General features: G+C 38.7%; 1 protein-coding gene across 4 annotated transcripts; it reads left to right on the forward strand.

Annotated features, from left to right (window-relative positions):
- The first annotated feature begins 741 nt into the window (after positions 1 to 741).
- ubp1 (upstream binding protein 1) lies at positions 742 to 22338 on the forward strand. 4 transcript variants are annotated; one of them, XM_084130086.1, is made up of 16 exons: positions 742 to 1505; positions 8557 to 8708; positions 8787 to 8860; positions 9828 to 9933; positions 10077 to 10183; positions 11485 to 11637; positions 11835 to 11945; positions 13059 to 13172; positions 15998 to 16107; positions 16184 to 16238; positions 16316 to 16427; positions 16889 to 16979; positions 17080 to 17201; positions 19132 to 19274; positions 20548 to 20599; positions 20697 to 22338. In XM_084130086.1, the coding sequence occupies exons 1-16, from the start codon at positions 1390 to 1392 to the stop codon at positions 20732 to 20734; spliced, it is 1656 nt and encodes a 551-aa protein (XP_083986212.1). In that variant the 5' UTR covers positions 742 to 1389; the 3' UTR covers positions 20735 to 22338. The 4 variants fall into 4 exon arrangements, with proteins under 4 accessions (XP_083986212.1, XP_083986213.1, XP_083986215.1 ...); XM_084130087.1 differs by having other exon boundaries at positions 16334 to 16427; XM_084130089.1 differs by having other exon boundaries at positions 751 to 1505; positions 8588 to 8708; positions 16334 to 16427.
- The last annotated feature ends 724 nt before the right edge of the window (positions 22339 to 23062 follow it).

The raw sequence follows: 23062 nt of genomic DNA on the forward strand, positions 1-23062 counted from the left end.
GTTCACCCAAAAATGAGTATGCTGTCATTTACTCACCCTAACCAGTATGAGTTTCTTTCTTCTGCTGAACACAAGAAGATATTTTGAAGAATGATGGTAACCAGACAGTTTACTGTATACATGACTTACATAGTATGAAAAAAACAAACACTATGGAAGTCAACGGTGCCCCACAACTGTTTTGTTACTGACATTCTTCATAGTATCTTTTGTGTTCAGCAGAGGAAATTCATACAGGTTTGGAAAAACTTGATAGAATTTTCATTTATGGGTGAACTATCCCTTTAAGACTGTTATGTTTATGCAACTGGCCCCTGGTAGGAGCTGAATATATCACGCAAAAATATATAATAATTTATATTTATGTATGTATTTATATATATATATATATATATATATATATATATATATATCTATATCTATACTTTTTGTAATTTTACAGCCATGCTGATATGGACCCCAGTTTTGAACTTAAATGTGTAAATTACTCATTGATCAAAAAGCTAGATCCTATAATAATAATAAAAAAGAATTTAATAAATACAACTAATCTAATATGCTACAGGTTTGCATTTCTTCCACCAGGTGACGTGTCGTTTAATTTATTCGCTACAAGTGAAAGGTTATATTTTGTTTGGAGCTGCATCGGAGCTCTAGCCAGGGAGACGATGACGACAGACAGTCGGAAGCCGATTGGCTGAGCGCGTCTCGCAGAGGACTGTGATTGGCTGTCAGATTCCTGACCCGGATCCCTGCTGCGGCTGAAGCGAATCAAGCGATCCGCGTTTGAATGGTGGCAGACGGAGGGCCGTGTCGATGTGTCGTGATCTTTGCCCTCTTCCGAAAAGATCAAACCTCGGGGTCAGCAGCAGCAGCAGCAGGATGAAATTACGGGAGCGCTTTCGGAGGACAGCGAGTGTAAAAACACCGTGCTGCGTTTAGGATTAACGTTAGGTGAGCGCGCGCGAGCTCTGCCAGCCCAACGGACATTGCGTGTGAATGCGGTGACAGTCAACAGCGTCCTCCCACCCTGCTTTATATAATGGAAGATCGCATACAGATATGATGTGTTGATGCAAACGGGATAACATACGGGAGCTGGAAACGGATCATACGGTGTTGAGTCGATTCGCGACGCCTCAGCTCATCCCGAGACTGTTATTTCTCGCCTCTGTTACTGTGAAACTGAAGCAATGGCGAGGTACACGGCAGTCAGGGCTAGAGCCGTTTGCCCTGCTTTCAACAGCTAGCCTTCCGCGGGTGGCCACCTAACCGACTCTAGTGGGACTAGCCGACTCTGCGGCAACGCGAGCCCCGCGCAGGTGCTGTGTGTACGAGGTGAAGCTGGCGGCGCTCCGGTTAGAGTCGGAGGAGAAGGATCTGGGCGCCATGGCGTGGGTGCTGAAGATGGACGATGCGACCATCGAGTCGGGGCTTGTGCACGACTTTGATGCCAGTTTGTCTGGCATCGGCCAGGAGCTCGGAGCTGGCGCGTACAGCATGAGGTTAGAGCATCATCAAACCGATCAGCAGCTTTCCAAGAGTCCTTAAGCCCCGGGGGTCGATGCACATATGACGGCGAGCTAGTTGGCTAGCTGTCTTGTCCTCAATGTTTATGTAGCAAACCTCGGGATTCCAACCGGTTTGTGTTCAGAGGTTGCAGAAATTCATGAGTTCATACACATATTCATCAATTGGCAATTCGCGAGATTGTTTTTGTCATCTTGTGTATTAAATATGCCTAACGTTATATATATACACGAGAGTAGCTATAGCTAGCTCAAAACAATAGACAACGAGTTGCATCCGAATGCTGTCTGACCATCTTGAGAGCTAACTATTAGACGTGATTTTTGTTTCAAACTGGTTGTAGAGTATTAATAAATATCCTCCGAGTAGCCATAACGTGGTTGTGCTGAAACGACAACAAGCGCGGTTGAAGTAAGTGTTACTTCCTGGAACAGGGTGTTCTTTGAGCTCTGTGCTGTGATATGAAATTAACCGCTAAAATGTGTAATTCATCTAACGTTAATTCCTTCACTTGTGTTGTTTAAAGAGCGTTAAAACGTTTAGTGAATCGCACGTTCACTGGTTAAAGAAATTGAGGCGACCGTTGAACTCAACGTTACGTCATATGATACTGCATAGAAGCAAACGGTTAATGATTACGTCATTGAATTGCTATGGATACTCTAAAACAGTTGATGCAATATTTAGGATGAAGGTCATATCCTCGAGATAGTCTGTCTCGGTCAGCGTTTTTGCTATGTGACTTTTCCTTTGGATCAATTATTCATATCCCATTTGCATATGCAAAGACAACTAAGTAAGCATTAAAATGTAAATATCGTTGCTCAGTACCAGCACAAGGCAACAACACTGGCCTAACCAATGGCATGAGTTTGGGGGCGGAGCTATTTGTTTGACTGGCCAATGGCGCATGGTGGTTGAGGAAACCTGTTTGAAGAAAATCATTATAGTAAGGGTGTAACAATATATCGTGTCACAATATATCACAATACAAAACTGCAACAATATGTATTGTGGATAGTGACAATATGTATTGTGTATAGTTCACCCAAAATTCAAAATGAGAAAAGTTTTCTGATTTTTACTGTCAGTACTACATTAAACCACTATGTATAATGTTGAATATAAAGTATAATAATGCAATGGGGCAATATTTGTGGCTCCTGATAATGCCAAATGTTACCAGTAAAAAGTGGCTTACGTTATTTTAAATTTACTGTATCTAGTCAGTGACAGAGTGCAAGCATATATGTCTAAAATAATTCTGTATTTTCAGCTTCAGAATCATGAATATTTTCATATGTCCTGTGCATTGGGTTACCAGCACCAAGTCAAAACCTATTAAATTCCACCCCAGTGTAAAATCAAATTTAGCATTTTAAACAACGGTAAATTTTTTTTGTTAACCTTTTACCATATGTCTTGGAGTATCGCAATAATATCGTATCGTGACATGAAGGTATCGTTACACCCCTGCATTATAGTGATAATGTTCAGTTTGTAGTCGCTAAATAATAAGTAAAGCTGCTATTCTAATGACACGTTTACACGAGAACAATGTACTAAAAACCGAAAAGTTTTTCCTTTGCTTTGTTCTCATTCAGCCGACAATGTTGTGAAAATGATCCCTGTTCGTGGTTCTGTGGAAACGATTAATAAATCTACATTATTCATGCCAGGCCAGTAGTTGGCGATGTTACTTTGTAAAGAAAAAACTATGCGGCAATAGATTGAACATATGCACATGACGTCACCGTTTTCACAAATTCCTGTTTTTGTAGTTTACACTGAGACAATAGCGGTATTGTTTTCAAAAGCTTGCAAAACCTTTTTTCAGAAGTTTGCAGTTTCAGGCCGCCCAAAATTCTGCTGTAGTGTAAATGAACGGCCAAAACGCATTAAAAGTTTTCAGTTTTAATTTGAAAACTCTTGTGTAAACGAACCATAAATAACTAAAGAGAATTCTTGAGGGAACCTATAGACCTTATGTAGCTCCGCCCCTTGAATGTAATATCTTACGGATTTATGAATGAACCCCTCATCTTAAAATCTTCCCGGTCTGCTGACATTTGTTCTGATATCCGCTTCAAACATTATAATGCTCATGATAACTTTCGTAAGTAAATCCACTTCACCAGCTAATTACTCTTCGACAGTGATGTTTCTCTGGCGCGTAAAAATCCAATAAATTCTCCAAAGTGGAATAAATTTTAAACAATAGCTTATGAAACGTTAAAGACAGACCTACTGTGAGATACGAGGCTGTTAATCGATGTTATAGCCCATGCTTTTGTTGAAGCCATCAGGCTGCATTATTTCAACTTTTTAAAATAATTGTTTAACAACATTACCCATGATTCTGCAAAGAAATTGCCACCAATCAAATCATGCCAAAAGAACATTCCAATGAAGTTCTGCAAATGATGTAATATGTATCAATAATTTGTTGGAAAATAAAATGTACTCTTCATATATGAATATATATATTAATTATTATAATTATTCTTATTTATAATTTATCCATTAAATTTTGTCATTTGCAGTGCTTCATGGGATTGTAGATCTTTCTTTCCTCTGTTAAAGGAACACGCCGACTTTTTGGGACTTTAGGTTATTCACCGTATCCCCCAGAGTTAGATAAGTCCATACATACCCTTCTCATCTCTGTGCGTGCCGTAACTCTGTCTGACGCACCCACCGCTAGCCTAGCTTAGCACAAACACTGGAGATAAATGGCTCCAGCTAGCATACTGCTCCCAATAAGTGACAAAATAACTCCATTTTCCTATTTACATGTTGTGATTTGTATAGTCATAGCGTGTACAAATAACAAGATCACATGAGACACAGCCATCTTCTAACCGTATAAATACTGGGAACTATATTCTCAGAAGGCGAAGCACTGCTACTTGGGCGGAGTGATTTTTTTTGCTTAGAAATCACATGGTTCACTTTTACTGTCTGACAATTTTTTTTTTAATAATACAGAGTGGAAAATATCCCATTATTAAATGTCTTTTAATCTTGTATTTTTCTGTGTGTTATTGTTTCTAGCATTAAGTTGAATATGACTAAATATCAAGCTGTTCAACACATCATTGTGCTAAGAAATAATGTATAGATATGCATTGTTTTTTCCATGAATTAATGGTACTTCGGCATCCACAGTTTTGGAAGTGGCATACGTCAGTTTCATTGGGGTATTAATGATCATTTTGGAGCACGTTTAATCTGTAGCTTTTCCCAAATCACTAGAGTCTCGCTATTCCCAGTTGGCCATGAGGAGTTTGAAAAAACTGCGGTCATTGCGTGATAGGAATACACATGCGCCTGAGGTCAGGTTCCATGGAACAGTTTGTCTGGGATGTGGCAGCCTTCTGGAGGTTGTGGTGGAAAGAGCAACATCAGCATTTTCCCTGGAGCGCTCCGTTATTCTGCGAGTGTGTGAAGCCCTCAGTGCGAGCCGAGAGTGTGTATGGTCAGTGGTGGAGGTTTGGTCGGGTGTTAGTGGGAGCGCTGTAGTGTGAGACTGGAGGAAGAAGCTGTTCACATGCTCTCTCTCTCCCTGTCATATCAGGTTTCTTCACCCTGCAGTTTTGCAGTTGACACACACAGTGCTCTGTTGGCGTTAGAGTCGACCAGACAGTGTTAATGGCAGTCGAGGCAGAACCTGTCAACAGACTTAAAGGTTTAAACCTTCTCAATAAAATCACCTTTTTGCATTCGTTAGTTCATTTAAAATGGTTCTATGGCATGACATACATCTTTAAAAGCAAGATTTAATGAGGTCATGAAAGCTGCATGCCCAATTCTAAAAGTATGACCAAAATAAGTTTTGAATGAACTATAGCATTATTAATTGAACTATTAGGAAATATGTACAGGAATGTTACTTCTGCATTTGCAGGTGTTTTCAATGAACAGGGTCAGATGACTTTAATATCCAAGTTGGATATGCTTCTGATTTTTCCAGTGTGTGTAAGTCAGTGCAGTGACAGGGTGCTAATGTGCTTCGTGCTGAGGTGAATGAGGGTGTGAGATGCTGATTATCTGTCTTGCGATCATGTGGAATGAGCAGCTGTGGAACGGAATGTTACAGTGGAGCTGCTCATGTTTCAGAAAACACTTGCAGATCCAGCGGGCCGCACTGTTGCGAACGTCACGTCATGTCAAGCCGGCTGACTCAGCGTCTTTAGCTGTCGCTGCCCCGGCCTGAGACCGCCTGTTCATGTGCCAGAGAAGATTTGAGCACAGAGTCATGGCAGTATTTATTAACCCCCTGATAGCAGAGTAAATATTGTGTAAAATAATAATTGTTTAAGTGCCTTAATTATGCCTTTTTGGATATTCCCTTTCATGCAGGGTGTAATTGGCTGTTTGTGAATGTAAAAGATCTGCAAAGTTTTAATTTAATCAGTGCATGACAAAAATAAATAATTGTTTCTGAACTGCCGAAACGAGTTGTTACAAACCTACAAAACTAGAGATGCACCGATTACAATTTTCTGGGCCGATTCCGATTTTTCATTAAGTTTGACCTGCCGATACCGATTTTAGCCGATTCCGATTTCATTTTTTCTAACCACTTTACAGCACACACAAATATTTCTTTATATCTTTTCTGTAATAGAACATTTTACAATTTGCATAGTTCACACACATCTAAAGTGCAGTGTTATGGAAGAACCATTCCCTTTTCACATTCAATATCCAATATTTTTTTATATATGTATTTAACAAACTAAACGTCTGTATGAAAACAGGGAATGGCAATAAAATAATATATAAATAAAAAATAAAATAATATAGCCTTGCAGTATAAAGATATTTCTTGAAACACACACACACAGGCCTATTGCAATCACTTGTACAAACTGAATAATAAAACAAGTTTAAATGGGTACATTTTCTATAAATATTAGTCTTCGTTTTCTTTTCTGACATAGCCTACTCCAGTTCTTGTTAAAACACGCAAAGTCTGTGCATTTTGGGCACTTTTTTGGTGAAACCCTATTTAGGCTATTTTGTCCATCAAAAGTGTGCTTTCCCTTTAATTGAGCGTGAGCAGTGCAGCAAATGGACTCGGCGCCGAAACGCGCTTCACTGCTCGCGACGCTCCTGCTTGACGCTCACGCGCTGTTCCTGCTCCCGTTGTGAATGCACTCATTGATTAACATGCACGGCGAAAAAAAATACGCGCTTGCGGTCTGAACGGACGTAATTCACGAGGTTTTCTACATGTGTGTACCGTGTGCACGTGTGATGCTGATGTTGCGCGATGTTAATCATGCGGCGCCCGAGTGCATTTTGTGGGATTTATGCATTTGACCGGCATAAAATCGGCATTTGTCAGACTGACCGGTCGGTCGCCGGTCACGGCCGATCACGTGAAAATCGGCCAATTCCGGTCACCAGCCGATCAATCGGTGCATCTCTATACAAAACTAACAAATTTTCATAATGCCAGCCTATAGAGACAGAGCGTATTTAGGCCACGCCCACACCCAGGGGGAAAACAATCCAAACGTCTCCATTGACTTTGCATTGTGAGAGGCTGCCTCCTTGTCATTTCTTGCTTCTAACAAAAGACAGAAAAATGCCTAAAAGCTGTGGTGTACAGTAAACAAGCTGAAAAACCCAGAAATACGTTTTTATTAGCTCTCAACCCCAAAAAACGAGTGTTTAGGACATAAAAGTGGATACAGGCAGTTGAGACAGAGCGTCACGTGTCTCATTACTCTGAGAACTAACGTACGCCCGCTGGAGGAGACCGTAATCGGCAACACAGGATAGTTTATCTTACAGAAATATAATATATAAAACTGACATTTGGATATTTGACTCACCAGTGACCAAATGTTTAACTTACTGCACACGTAGTGTATTTTTAGTGCATACTGAGTGTCAGGATCCCACAATTTACATAGTCTTCAGATTATGACGCGTTGCGCTCTGTCTCTATGGTCTTCATTGCCCATGAACAGTGTTTACTTTGCCCCGCCCTCAAACACTGTAGTTGTAGCCGAGACTGGAAGAGTTTGGTTCATATTGTGAACATGATGAGAAGACGCTGTTTTTCCTGCAAATCCACTTTAATGCTCTTCCAGAGGATGAGAACTCGCGCTGGAATTGATACGGAAAACCAACGCTATCATTCCTGTTGATATCATATCACTGTGTGTCCAGCCCTGAGGAAGCTTCCGGAGCTGAAATTCAGATGTAGGAATAGGCGTTTTGTTTCTGACACACACTGTAAGCGGTCGACCAATCACAACAGACTGGGCCGTCTGACCAATCAGAGCAGAGGAGGCTCTCAGAAAGGCGGGGTTTAGAGAGTGAATATTCGAAATTCGAACGAACCGTTTTCAGACTCTTTGAGAAATGAGGTGAAGTGCAATGTATATTATGAGAAAAATAATGTTTTTGACTTTGGCTTCTTGTCATTTCAGCATTTCATTCAGGATATTTATTAATACTCTACAACCTGTACTTCCAAAACAAAATTAGGAACTTTTAAAATAGCATAAAAGGGGCGATTTAATTATTAATTTCATGACGCACAGAGTCTTGGGGTCTTTAAGCCGTTGTGCTGCTTAATATTTATGTTGAAACGTGATCCTTTTTTCATTATTCTTTGAATGGAAAGAACAGCATTTAAATATAAATATTATGTTACACATGTCTTTACTGTCATTTTTGTCACATTAATGCATCCTTGCAGAATAAAAGTATTCATTTTATTTTAAATTGTACTGACCCCAGACTTTTTAACAGTAGTGCATTAATATGTTTGTAAAACCAGAGTAGTTTGATAAGAACATTTGCTCTCTGTGTGTGGTTCAGAAGTGTGAACGAGCGATCATGTGTTGTGTGGTTTCTAAAGCGCTATAGGTGAAAGCGTGCTCCTATACACCTGTTTCCATGACAGCCATTTCCATTCTGACTGAAGAGGGTCTGTGGTCCTAACCAACAAAATTCACAGTTTCATAACTTCTGTTTCTCTGTGTGTCTGTCTTTGTTTCTCAGTGATGTGTTGGCTCTGCCCATCTTTAAGCAGGAAGATGTTAGCGTTCCCGTGGAGTCTGACACCAAGAATCCTCCGTTTCAGTATGTGCTGTGTGCCGCCACCTCTCCGGCTGTGAAGCTTCACGAGGAGACGCTCACCTACCTGAACCAAGGCATGTCGTTTTCTTTCTCTATCCCTGCAAGAACACACAGATGAGGTTTTCAATAACACACTCTCCCCTCCCATGCAGGCCAGTCTTATGAGATCCGAATGCTTGATAACAGGAAGATAGGGGAGATGCCTGAACTCAACAAGACTGTGAAGGTGAGAGATCATGTGTGTTTTGTCAGTGCAGTGCGCTTGAGGTTTTGTGTGGTGTTGCGTCTCCTGCACCTGTGAATCTACAGCGCTGCGGTTAAATAAATAATCGCTGTCGGGCGGAAACCTATCCAAAACCTATGCTTTTCAGGAAATGGAAAAAGCACAGTATTTTTGTAAATAATTAAACACTGTGTTGTCAAAGTTGATATTGTGGCTTTATATATGATCAGAAACTTGCACGTGTCGTTTTATTATTAACATTTCACCGAAATCAAGCTCAAATGGAGATGTATATGGTTTCCTGCACCTTAAAAGTCTTTAAGGTGACGTCACATGCATGCAAGCATGCATCAAATGCAAGGAAATGTATATTTGGTAATTCACAGTGAATTTTCAGCATCATTACTCCAGTCTTCAGTGTCACATGATCCTTCAGAAATAATTCTAATATGATGATTTGATGCTTATTATCAATGTTGAAAGTTCAAAAGAACACCATTTATTTGAAATGGAAATCTGTTGTAACATAAATGTCTTTACTGTCAATTTTTAAACAATTTATGCATGAATTGATGCATGAATGCTGAAAAAAATATTAGTTTCTTTCAAAACCGCAATCTTACTCACCCCAAACATTTGAGCAGTAAATAGACTATTTATTTTGCGTTATTTTTGCTTGCCATGTACAGAAACAAATGTACAGCATGACCAATCTAATCTGAATCACAAACAAATTACTCTTTTTAATGAATCGCATCACAAATTAACGTTTTGAATCATCCTTCACTCAATCGACCACAAGTCTTGCTGTATTTTTAAAAGCTCACAACTCAGAAAAAGTCTCATTTGTTTTGCCGTGGTGCAGTAGATTGAGCAGTGCAGGAAGGACTGGTGTGGTATGGCTCTTCAAGAGTGCTGCTTGTCCTGATGGTTTTGTGTTTGTGTGTGTTTGGTTTGGGGTGAATTATAGAGTTTAGTTAGGGTGGTTTTCCATGACCGAAGGCTTCAGTACATGGAGCACCAGCAGCTGGAGGGCTGGAAATGGAATCGGCCTGGCGACCGCCTCCTCGACATCGGTGAGAGCTTGTTGTGTGATTACATTAGTTTGCTGTCATCATTTTGTTCAATCTTTTTTTGTTTTGTTTCAGGATAAGCGTTTCAAAGCAGCATAAAGCCTCAGGAGAGGGAGTTTTTACTGTGCGTCATGTGTCTGTTACAGATATCCCCATGTCAGTTGGCATCACCGAGCCCAACACACACACGTCACAGCTGAACGCAGCAGAGTTCCTGTGGGATCTTTCCAAACGAGCCTCCGTGTTTGTGCAGGTACACACAAGATTTCAAACGCTCATGTCATGTTGTGGTTTAAAGGTTAAAGTCAGCATGAAACGGAAGTTGCAATAGTCTTTTCTTCACCATTGTGACACATATCCGAATGAAATGGCTTCTTGAATAACACAAATGTAGGGAGGGACTTGATTTTGTCGGTGCTGCCGGAATAACGTCAAAACCCAGAAGACTGGTTCCCTCGAGGGTTTTATAATGGGGTTTTTCAATTTATGATTAAAATAAGGTAGTCTCTGGTAGAGCTGCGCGGTTAATCGTTAAAAGATCATGATCTCGATTCAAACACCCATGCAATCTCATTCCTAAATGACAACAATTCGGCTTTGTCTATTAAACCTTTGACAAGTACGATCACAGCGAACGTTCAGATCTGTGTTCTGACCCAGAGAGAGCAGTTGTTATGTATAGATATGAAACAGTTTTGAAACATGATTCACAAACAGTCTATTCAACCACACAGTATCACTATCAAATGATCACAGAAGTACTGGGATAAAAGTTTATAGTTCAGATATAAACACTGATGTCTACGGTAGCGAATAAAATAGAGTAAATGACCTTGACGCTTCAAGTATTTTATCGATTACATCGTTACGCCAGTAGGTGGCGACAAGAGACTCTTAAAATGCATGTGTCATTGAATCATTCATTCAAGAGATTAGTTTAAAAAAAATCCTGATTCATCCAGTAATGAAACGAGAAGTCTTTATGAGTGAGTCATTGAATCATTCATTAAACTGATTTTTAAAAATAATTAATTCAGACAAATTAAACTTTTTAAATAGACTGCAGCAATTAAAACAATTTTCAGAACCTCTAGTGAATTACATTTCGTTTCGTTTTCTGTTCAGACATTAATATCTAGACTGATAGGAATATTCGGTAATGTTGCCATCATATTCTGGACATTAAATGCTATTGGTTGAATATCCATTCACTGTCTGCTTGATGATGCTTCTGTCTTTCTTATGCAAGATGCTCCTGTATAAGTATAAGCACATAAATATGCAGTTAGACATTTACTGGTGCGTATTGCTTCAGGTCAATTTTAGTGCATGCTGTCAAGATACCCACAGCTGTTTGGTGTAGTTAATGAATAGAACATGCCTGACGCACAATCTCATTGGCCAGAAATTCTCTGTCTCTCTCAAAAGAGCGATGCAGACGTCATCTGTGCAGAAATCGTGTAACGCATGCCAAGTATAAACTCCAAACTGCTCCAGGAAGCGATCATGTGCTCCACGTTAATTATCTTTCATTCCTTCCTTCTCTCATCGAAGGTCCATTGCATCAGTACAGAGTTCACCCCGCGGAAACACGGCGGAGAGAAAGGAGTTCCGTTCCGGATCCAGATCGACACCTTTAAACAAAATGAAAGCGGAGAATATACTGAGCACCTGCACTCCGCCAGCTGCCAGATCAAAGTCTTTAAGGTGACGTCACATGCATGCAAGCATGCATCAAATTCAAGGAAATGTATATTTGGTTAAAGACCTCAGGTTTGAATTCATACCCCACTTATTTTTACTATACCGAATGCTTATGTTGTTAAAGAGCTTGTTTTGAATCATTAATATGACATAAGTCTTCAGGATGCACTAAAGTGGTTCTCTTGTCTTGCTGTAAACAGCCAAAGGGAGCAGACAGAAAACAAAAAACGGACAGAGAGAAGATGGAGAAAAGGACTCCGCAGGAAAAAGAGAAATATCAGCCCTCTTATGATACCACTATTCTGTCAGAGGCAAGAATATTTAAGTAACGTTTTGTTGGTTCGTACACAATGAAATGACAATGATCTTGGATTTTACTCTGGCACCCATTGGTGTGGATGCAGCTGCGCATAAAAAAAGTGTTCGGCTCCTGATTGTAGAAAAGGCCTATTCATAGATGTATTTGTCACATGTGATTAATTTAGTCCGATAATGAGGGGTTGCTGAGATAAAGTGAATAGCATTTATCTGGTCATATTACACCCAGCATGTGGAAGGAATCACCTTATGTCGAATTTAATATCAGAGGCCTAAAATAAGCTGAGTCTTCATCTCATGTCCAATAGGCTTGCAGCAGTAGTCGGTGTTACGCGGAGCACACCGATCACACTATTTGCCCACCCCGGCACCACCACCTCCACTGCCGCTTAGCTTTCTTCATAGAAATAAAAATCATTTAGTTGAGTTGGACAGTCGACACTACACTTCTCCACTGAAAGCTTGTGCTCTGCTCCATATACAGCACGAGCTGCAGGAGTCAGGTTTCACATGATGAGAGTAAGAAGAGATGATGGACAGAGGATTTGGTGCGTAACAGATCCTGAGCGTAATTGACAAGTATCTTATCTTGTAAAACGTGCGGTCATTACCGCCGCGTGATCGCCAATTCGTATTCAAAAGCGATTTGAATAACGCGCATATTAGCGGCTCCCTAATGCACGCAAATTACATACGATGACTCCACCCCCTGGTGTTATCGGTAATACCAGTTTATTTACCGGTGTGTGAATTTCCTCACCGTGATATCCCTAATGTCAAAGTACTTAAAATTCTATTAAATACCAATACTAGTTTAAATACTATTAATTTCTATAGGATTTAAACTTTTTAGAGAGAGAATATATGCTGCTTATTCCTCCTGTAACAAGCAAGAAGCAAAGTTCATGGCTGTGACGCATTAATCGGCTGTTAAAAAAAAAGAAAGAAGGGACGAGCCCTTTAATATGTTTTTCTTAAACTTCCTGTTTCGGTAGCAAGGACGCCAAAAGTTTTTTAGTGGGGATTTAGTTTTAAAAAGACTTGTGCTCCTTTAACTTGATTCAAATATACATGTTTGACTAATGTGTTCACTTGTGTGTGTGTAGACTCGATTGGAGCCTGTGATTGAGGAGGCTGTGGAACATGAGCTAAAGAAATCCAGCAAGCGGACGCTTCCTGCAGACTGTGGAGATTCCATCGCCAAGAGCAAGAGAGGAAGTGTAAGCGCCCACTCTCCTCTTCTGTGTTCAGTTCACTCATTCCAGACCAGGGTTATTATAGTTTTGCATTTTTCATTAGTTTTTATTTTTATTTCGTTTTGACTTTTAGTTTTCAAATTCAGTTTAGTTTTAATTAGTTTTTAAAGTGGGTTTGCTAGTTTAGTTTATATTTTTTGAAAATGCTTAGTTTTAGTTTAGTTTTTATTAGTTTTAGTGTTAGTTTTAGTCTTTTTTTTTTGTAATTTGGGTTATTTGTCAGGGGCAAGATTCAAAAAGGTCAGAAAAAGTATTGTATAATAACTCCACAAAAACCATACAATTAAAAAAATAATAATAATCACACCCCATTGGAATTCCTTTACCTCTTACCAAATCCACACGCCGTACCAAAAATCTACACATCTTCTATACAGAATTCACACCCTATACAAATACCACAGCTGTACAATTTTCACACCCTATACTAAATTTACCCTATACAGTCAATAGCCTACTCATCTGGATTGAAGCAGCAAACATTCAGTGTAAAAGTAAAAAAATGACATAACATTATTTAATATTTGAATCACAGCTTATATAGTGTTTTTGACATCGACAACCACAACCAAAAAGTGCATTTTACTTCAAACTTGCGACTAGTTAACTTTCTAAAGAAGGCGCAATCGCTTCTCGGGTCGACATTAACACACTGACAAAATTATATTCAGAATTTAAAATATTTTTATACCACTTTTTAATGTGTGATTGTGTAAAGGTGTTCACGAGATAGAGATACCAACCTTTCGCGAACTTGCTTTCAACGTCGAACGAACACTCGTTCTCATGGAGACGTGGTGTGCACGGAGGGGAGGGGCTGTGTGTGTGTGTGTGTGTGTGTGTGTGTGTGCGCATGTGAGAGACGGAGGGGGAGCAGGGAAAGGAAATGCAGCTGAACGAATACGCTGCGTGTTTTAAATAGCGTTAAAAAAATGAAAGACCTTGACAAAGACGAAAACTAAGGACATTTACTCTATTATTTTATTTTAGTTAGTTTTGCCAAACACACATTACAGTTTTAGTTAGTTATCGTTTTTTTGTAATGCCTCGTTTTTATTTTTATTTCAGTTAACGACAATGTTTTTTCCCACCTAGTTTTTGTTTTTTCGTTCGTTTTCGTTAACGATTATAACCTTGTTCCAGACTCCTTTGTCCATATTTGTTTGTAGATCAGTCTCCTTCAGGAGTCTGTGTCGGGTCTGGGACCGCCCCCTGATAGTTGACCAAATGTTAGTTGATAATATACTCCAAAAACTCCAATACCGTAGTACATAATGGACATGTGGTAATTGTGTCAGGCAGGAAATCCAAAGTGTAGGATCATATCGAGAGAGTTAAGGATGACCACAAAAAGGTGATGTGCAAACATTCATCGACCTCAAGCATGGCTGACCATTTGAAACATGTACTTGCCTAACGTTAGCCACTTTACATGGCAGCTCACTCTGTTATCCTAGGGTGCGTCTCAGTCAGCTCCCTAGTTCACTAGTCAGGGCACTGATTAAGGAGTCGGCCATTTAAGAGCCGTCTCAATCGCAAAATCCTTCCAGTGCACTAAACATCCACTACCAAAATGTCCCACAATGCACCGTGAAAACCAGAGAGCATTGATGTTTACTATGTTCCCTTAACAAAAGTGCTAAAGTGCAAAACAAATCTTGTGAGCAAACTCAATATGCATCATGACACGATAGATGCTTCGGAAAAAAAACAGGGTTTGTTCACACTTGTAGTTCGGTTCGCTTGGTTAGTTTTAGTCCTGGTCCGCTTAGCATTCACATTGCTATTGCTAACACCAAACCTAAAGATACTGAATCTAAAAAATCTGAACACACCCTTAATTATATTTCAGCATACCTTGCTAGACAGGTACTAAATGTAATCACCTAGCTTACTTTTTTAAATTAATTTATGGCTGAAATGTTGCAGGTAATGTCAAAAATCAAAGTATTTATTTATCATAATGTACTTTAAATAGCATTAAAAAATGACAGAAAAATACCTGTTCTGCTGTAGTGATGCTGCAGTATTCCTGTGACTACGCATGGACTGAGTACACACACACACACAGACGGCATGTACACGGTCTGTTTGCTGACACCGACGATCATGCACACACGGATCTGTGTAGCGTTTGAGTGTATTGTGTGTTTAATATTCCGGGGCGTTGTTGTGTATTGTGTATTATATCCTATATAAGTCGTCTATGTACAGTTACGTGGTTATGTGTCTTGCGTGTCTATGTACCGGTATATGAATCAACAAAAGCGTATGTTGTATAACAGAATCATTTATATTTTCATTACTAACAGAAATAATCACATCACCATTTTAATCTGGTCCATATCGTTTATTGAGAACGGCACCATAAATGTTACAAATACACTGAACATATTTACCAAACTTGTGCTGTTAAAAAGCTGGTTGTTGTGTATTATATCCTATATATTAAGTGTATTTGATTAAGTGTATTTAACTAGTGTTTAGCCAGTCTCCTTTCTGTTTTTTTTTTTTTTTGGCACATTCATACTTTTTTTTTTTTTTTTTTTTTACCGGTGCGATGCAGAAAGCTTTATGTGTGCACTTGAGCGCTTAATTTATATTTTAAAGGCTCAATGTTACATATAATATTACATATAAATGAATATTATAAACATGCGACTAATGGCTTAAATGAACGACCACCAGTTGACTAGAACAATCTTTTGTCGGAGATCAGAGATCTACAATAACACTTTTATTTAGGTTCACTTTTGACGGCTCACATATCTCTCCTTCTCCCACTGCAGTGTTCTCCATGGCCAGATAATGCGTACGTCAACCCCATTACAGCAGCTACACCGACCTTCACCTCCAGCACAAACTCCTACAGCACTACTAGCAGCACAGTACCAGACAGGTGACGCTCATGAAGCATCTCTGAGTGCCATGAACCACTGCTATGCTTTGTCTAATGCGTTTCCCTTTGTTTTTAGCGAGTCATCTTCACCTAACCACCAAGGGGACGCTGGTAGCCCCGTGTCTGTGGAGGTTAGTATATGTGCATGTCATATTTTTACTAACTTCACCTTAAGTTGCAATTGCACCTTTAAATGAAAATAATTCAGTCTTTGAACTCTCTGCAGTCTCTGAGTCCCTCGTCCTCTATACAAGACGCACAGAAGTGGCTCCTTAAGAACAGATTCAACTCATACACTCGCATTTTCACCCATTTCTCAGGTATTTACACATGCACATGACCAGTTTTTAGTGCAAAAATTAAACTACACTAGGGCTGGGTAAATATATCTGTTTCTGATTAATCTCAGTCTTCATTTGAATGATCCCGATATCAATTCTTAGTTGTGCTGATGAGCTGCACATGAAGAAAAAAAACATACAATGTATTCTGATTCACGAACAAATGACTCTTATGAACTGGTTCTTTTAATGAATGGTTCAAAAAGTGGCCAGTTACCAGTTAGAATCAGTCCTATATAATATAAGTCTTTCAAACTTAAGTAAAATGGACCATAGAAGAGAAATATAAGATCAGACTGAATTTAAATTTAGTGGCATAGAGAATTTCTGAATCAGCATGTAATCACCTAGGAAATCTGTCGAAACCCAGCCCTAATAGACACACATCATTAAACTAAAAGTAGTCAATAATGAGACCAATTAGTGTTTTCCCGTCTTAGGTTCTGATCTACTGAAATTAACTCGTGAGGATTTAGTCCAAATTTGTGGTGCGGCCGATGGAATCAGACTCTACAATGCACTTAAAGCACGGTAGGATGAAAAAAAAGAGTGATGTTAAATATAACTGATGTGCTTTCTTACACTTCTGAAAGAGTGAACTGAAGAATTGTGTGTTTGTGTCCCTGTACAGAGCAGTGCGTCCCAGACTCACGGTCTACGTGTCTCTGGAGTCGTCTCTGAGCGAGAGCCCTCTGCTGGAGAAACGTGGCCGCAGCAAAAACGGCGAACACAGCAGTCCCACATCCATACCTGGTATATGAATATCAATCGTGGAAACTTAACATACCACAGTCACTGAGCATCTATTGTTTTGCATTGACAAGCATGCAGTGCAGCATCGTTCAGCAACACAGAATTGCTTTCTACAAACTACTATTATTGATGAACCGAATTGTTCACTTCTTTTTTTTCTGATGCACTATAAAACCACATCATGTGAAAAGCTGAATGATTAAATCAAAATTCACAGGGTTTTGTTTTTACATTGGTGACATAAATTGGCATTCATATTAATGAACCTTATTCTAATGATCACTGAATTTTGGTAAGGAATTTGAGCACAATTATATTACAGTATTCAAACTTTTGGAAAATTGTTGGACAGACTTGAGACCAACTAGCATGCATTAAATTACAAAAAAAATCTATATCAAATAAATTCTGTTCTTTTGAACTTTCTATTCATTAAAGAATCCTGAAAGAAAAAAGTCAGCATGAATGTTTTCAATATTGATAATCAGAAATATTTCTTAAGCAGCAAATCATCATATTAGAATGATTTCTGAAGGATCATGTGACACTGAAGACTGGAGTAATGATGCTGAAAATTCAGCTTTGATCACAGGAATAAATTACACTTTAAAATGCATTCAAATGGTAAAGTTATTTTAAATTCTAAAACTATTTCACAATATTACGGTTTTGCTGTATTTTGAATTAAATTAATGCATAAGCATAATCAGTGAACCGGTGAGCTTAAAAACTTTCATTAACATTTATAAATCTTACCATCCCCAAACTATTAAACAGCAGCTTATGAGATAAAGATGCAGCAAAAGCCACGTTGAGAGAAAAAAACAATATCTTCCTCATGCTGCCCTCTAAAACACAAAACCATAACAACTGTCATATGACCCAGCAAGCAACAATGTAAGGGATAATGTAGAGCGTGGCGGTTGTTATAGCGAATACAACCCCGACAGGCTGATCAGGACCCGACGCGAAGCGGAGCTTGAATCAGCCTGAAGGGGTTGTATTCGCTATAACAACCGCCTCGCTTATCCCACTTATTACATGGCTACCTACCAAATAAATCAATAATTTGACACAAAATATTGATTTAAAAATGATTGTATTGCTTCCACTAAAGAAAATAGTCCGTTTCGTCTCTACGTTTAGAATCCTTCGTCCATAGCAACGCTCTGTTTTTCATGGCAACGGTGTTTTATACTTAGCAGCGTCTGATATCAAGAAATAAGACCGCATTAAAACGTATAATGGATTGTATAAAGCACTATATAAATAAATGTGAGACCACAACTCAAACCCGACACGGTTCTCTCTATAGCCACTTCTAATAACAGCCTGACGGTCTCGGGTCAGACCCCACACTCATTTACCAAGAAAACAATCAGGTCACCGAAGTCTAAAAGTACGTTCACGAATGGTTGTTTTGTTGTGTTGGAAAAATACTTTTTCTACTGCTTTATCACACATCGCATCACAGCCTAATGTAAAATTGGGTAAGACTTTATTTTACAGTGTCTTCGTTACACGGGACATGTACTTCTAATAACAGTTAATTATGCATAATTAAAGCAAACAAACCTTACTCTGTAACACTTTATTTTAGTGTTCTTGTGACACATTACATCGAGTAATTACAGTAAATTATGCATAATTACATGCAACTAACCCTAAAACACACCCTAATTTTAACCCTTACATGTTGTTAATAAATATTACTCAGTACTTAAATGTAAAATTACACTTTAACAAAGACACCTTAAAATAAAGTGTTAACTAAAATTATTAATCCTGTTTGTCTTTTATGAATTAGGTCAAAATCTTCCCGTATGCTTTTGGTTCTGCAGATGTAATGTGTTTTAATTTAGGTTTTGTCCTGTGAAATGTTCAATCCTCTCGATTGGTCTTGTTTTAAAGTGTGTCTGTGTTTGTTTAGTTTACCATGCTCTTTACCTTGAGGAGATGACAGCTTGTGAGCTTACTAAGAAAATCTCCAGTGTGTTGGCGCTGCCGATGGTCCACATCAACCAAGTCTACAAACAGGGGCCCACAGGGATACACATACTACTCAGTGACCAGGTAAACAGACCAGAAACGATCTCTTCTCTCTCCTGTTATCAGGTGGTGCGTATAAGTTTGAATAATGTTTTGCATCATGCCACAGATAAACACACACTTCATTGTGTGGACTTTTTTTATGCTGTTATCATTTGCCATGAATGGGACATGTCGGTGAGAAACATCATGTGACTGATTTGTCTAATGAATGGTAACATCATGTACTGTTAAAACAGCCTGAAGCAATATAAATTTATTGTGATACATATATATAATATTATATAATATACATGCACTACCGTCCATAAGTTTGGTGTCAGTAAGATTGTAAATGGTTTTTGAAAGAGTTTCTTCTGCTCACCAAGTCTGCCTGAATTTGTTCAAAAATACATTTTATTATTATAATATTATTACAATTTGAAATAACTGTTTTCTATTTGAATATATTTTAAGATGTAATTTATTCCTGTGATCAAGCTCTCCCGTCTTCAGTGTCACATGATCCTTCAGAAATCATTCTAATATGATGATTTTATGCTCAAAAAACATTTCTGATTATTATCAATGTTGAAAACAGTTTTGCTGCTTCATATTTTTGTGGGAACCATGATACGTTTTTTGAGGATTCTTTAGTGAATATAAAGTGCATTTATTTGAAATAGTAATCTTTTGTAACATTATAAATGCATTTACTGACACATTTGATCAAGTTAATGTGTTCTTGCTGAATAAAAGTATTAATTTCTTTCAAGAAAAAAATCCTAGTGATCCCAAACTTTTGAACGGTACGTCGTACATCATATAAATAATGATTTAATAAGGAATGCAGCATTTTTTTGTGTTTTGCTTTTTGTTGTTGTTGCTAAAAACAAAAAAAAACTTTGACTTTCAGCTGTTAACATTGACAGCTACTGTTTTATGTTTTAATATAAAAGTAATTATTATAGCAATAATGATATTGACTATATTGTTTGAACAAACCGATGTAATTTAATCACTTTTCAAAATCAATCAGTTCTGAAGATCAGGTTTGGAAAAACAAATCAGATGACTAGCATGAACAAGACCTTCGCAACTCAAATATGTCCTAATATATATGATCCTCTTCTCTCTCTCTCTCTCTCACTCTCTCTCTCTCTCCCTCTATCCCTCTCTCTATCTCTCTCTCTCTCTCTCTCTCCCTCCCTCCCTCCCTCCCTCCCTCCCTCTCTCTCTCTCTCTCCCTCCCTCCCTCCCTCCCTCCCTCTCTCTCTCTCTCTCTCTCTCTCTCTCTCTCTCTCTCTCTCTCTCACAGATGGTTTATAACTTCCTTGACGAGAGCAGTTTCATTGTCAGCACAATACAAGGTGAAACATTTTCCCATAACACCAAAAACATTTCAAATAAAACCTCCTCTATGCTTTCCCGTTCTCCACATGATCTCTCTGACCGTTTCTTCCTCAGATGACACCAGTGATGGATTCCACCTCGTTCTGAAGTAGATCTGCTGTGCGTTAAGCAGAGAGTGCGACGACATCCCGAGGCTTCATACTGCCGCTCTCGAGCATCGAGCGACTTCCCTCCATCCTCCTCTCTCTCTTCCTTTCCTCATCTCTCTCTCGTTCTTCACGTCTCAGACGTCGGAGAGATCGCTGGGGTTGGACGGGGCCTCCTAACTGTTAGAATCTGACTTCAGTGTGTAAATTGTTTCATATTGAAAACACTTAAACTGATGCCAGTGTGTGCAAGCGGTGGGCTTTTAAGTGTGCGTGCGAGTGAGTTTTTAAAGGTTGAATCGGGAGGGGATGGAGGTGAGCGGAAACCGCAAGGAAGTGGAGGAGAACTGTGACCACTTTTACTTGACCGGTGGAAGAATCCGAGCATCCGGCGCCGATTCGGCTGCGCTCAGACTCTGTCCTCACTTTGCTAGGTGTGAACGTGCAGTACTTACCCGAGTTTGTCTGCGAGTCTGCAGACGCCATCGCAACCCCTCGGTAGATAGCGACGACCTCTCTTTCAAATGTGGGGAACCGCGTCCTGACTTCGGCATGCGCAGGACGTCTTTGTGTCTGTCTATATGGATGAAATAATTCCTTGAGTTCGAGTACTAACATGAGGTTATGAGAAGTGTTGGCTGTGTCCTTCTCTCGTCAGTGCTGATATCCTTTTCCAATTGCTCTCTCAAGACCAATCGTTTCCGGTGCCATCATTTCTTCTGTCGACTATATTCGGTTAGTTTCTTAACATTTACTTTGTGCTTAGCCGGATGAATTAAGTGTCAGCTAGTTCCACACGTTTAGGATTAAATAATGGGATTTTTAGTGTTTTTAGATTGATGGTTGTGCTTTATATTTTCTGTGCCTGGTAACTAACACTGCCCTTTATAGTAGCTCCTGGCACGGATTATAACACGATTATTGATGAACGAGCACAATCACAAGCCTCCATAAATTATGATTTCCTTAATGCCTTTGCATTCTTTTAATTTGTACCTTTTTGGCCTAGAATATGATGTTGACTGGTGCTTTTCTCAATGCACTCATGGTTTACAGTCAGCTGCTCCAGTTAAACCAGCCAGCCTTTCTTTTCTTTTCTTTGTCTTTTTTTTTTAATCATTATTTCTTTCTTGAATAGAGACTGACTGTTGATCTCAGTAGTCATGTATCGGGCAGCTGTGCTTTGGCATGTACTGTGCTTATGATTGCCACTTTATAGAGGAGCATGGTTGTAAGAATGTTGACTCATTTTAATTCTCAAAAAAAAAAAAAAAAGTTTAAAAAAGGAATGGCCAAGTCTGCACTGAAACCGAAACCACAATAAAATGTCACGCCGTTTGATACCTTGCTGTCGTTGGATGCTCACTTAGACTTGTGGTGTACGTGTGACGTTTCCAGGTTGAACAAATGATCAAAGTCTGAACACATGGAGAGGTGCGTTGTTCTCTTCCTCAGAGCAAATGCTGTGGATCATCGGACTGTCCTCTGTGTTTCCGTGATGATAATCATGGTGCCCTCACGTCACTGTCTGTCTAAAGAAGCCTCTCTTCCATAGGGGTGCTGAGATGTACACAATTAATGCCTGTACCAAAATAAAAATAATTTTCATATATTGTCTCTGGAGTATTTACTATAATCTGTAATGATTTTGAAATTTAGTAGCTGTTTTATGGGCAAGAAGAAGAAATGAGTGGTAAATATACAGTACCAGTCAAAAGTTTGGAAACATTACTATTTTTAATGTTTTTGAAAGAAGTCTCTTATGCTCATCAAGCCTGCAGTTAAAAAAACAGTAATATTATGAAATATTATTACAATTTAAAATAATGGTTCTCTTTTTTAATATATTTTAAAATGTAACTTATTTTTGTGATGCAAAGCTGAATTTTCATCAGCAAGTACTCCAGTCTTTGGTGTCTTATGATCCTTCAGAAATCATTCTAATATGATGATTTGATACTCAGTTATTATCAATGATGGAAACAGTTGTGCTGTTTAATATATATTTTTGGAATACTTTTTTCAGGATTCATTGATGAGTAAAACGTTAACAGCATTTATTCATAAAAACAGCATTTATTCAAAATAAAAACATTTCTAACAATATAAATCGTTACCATCACCTTTTATCAATTTAACGCATCCTTGTTGAATTAAAGTACTAATTTCTTTTTTTTTTTTAAAGTTATTGTTCCCAAACTTTTGAACGGTAGTGTATATTGTTACAAAAGATTTCTATTCTAAATAAATACAGTTCTTTTTAACTTTTTATTCATCAAATAATCCTGAAAAAAGTATCTCAGGTTATAAAAAAAATATTAAGCAGCACAACTG

This window comes from Abramis brama (genome assembly GCF_963993115.1).
Source record: "Abramis brama genome assembly, chromosome: 12".
Taxonomy (NCBI): Eukaryota; Metazoa; Chordata; class Actinopteri; order Cypriniformes; family Leuciscidae; genus Abramis; species Abramis brama.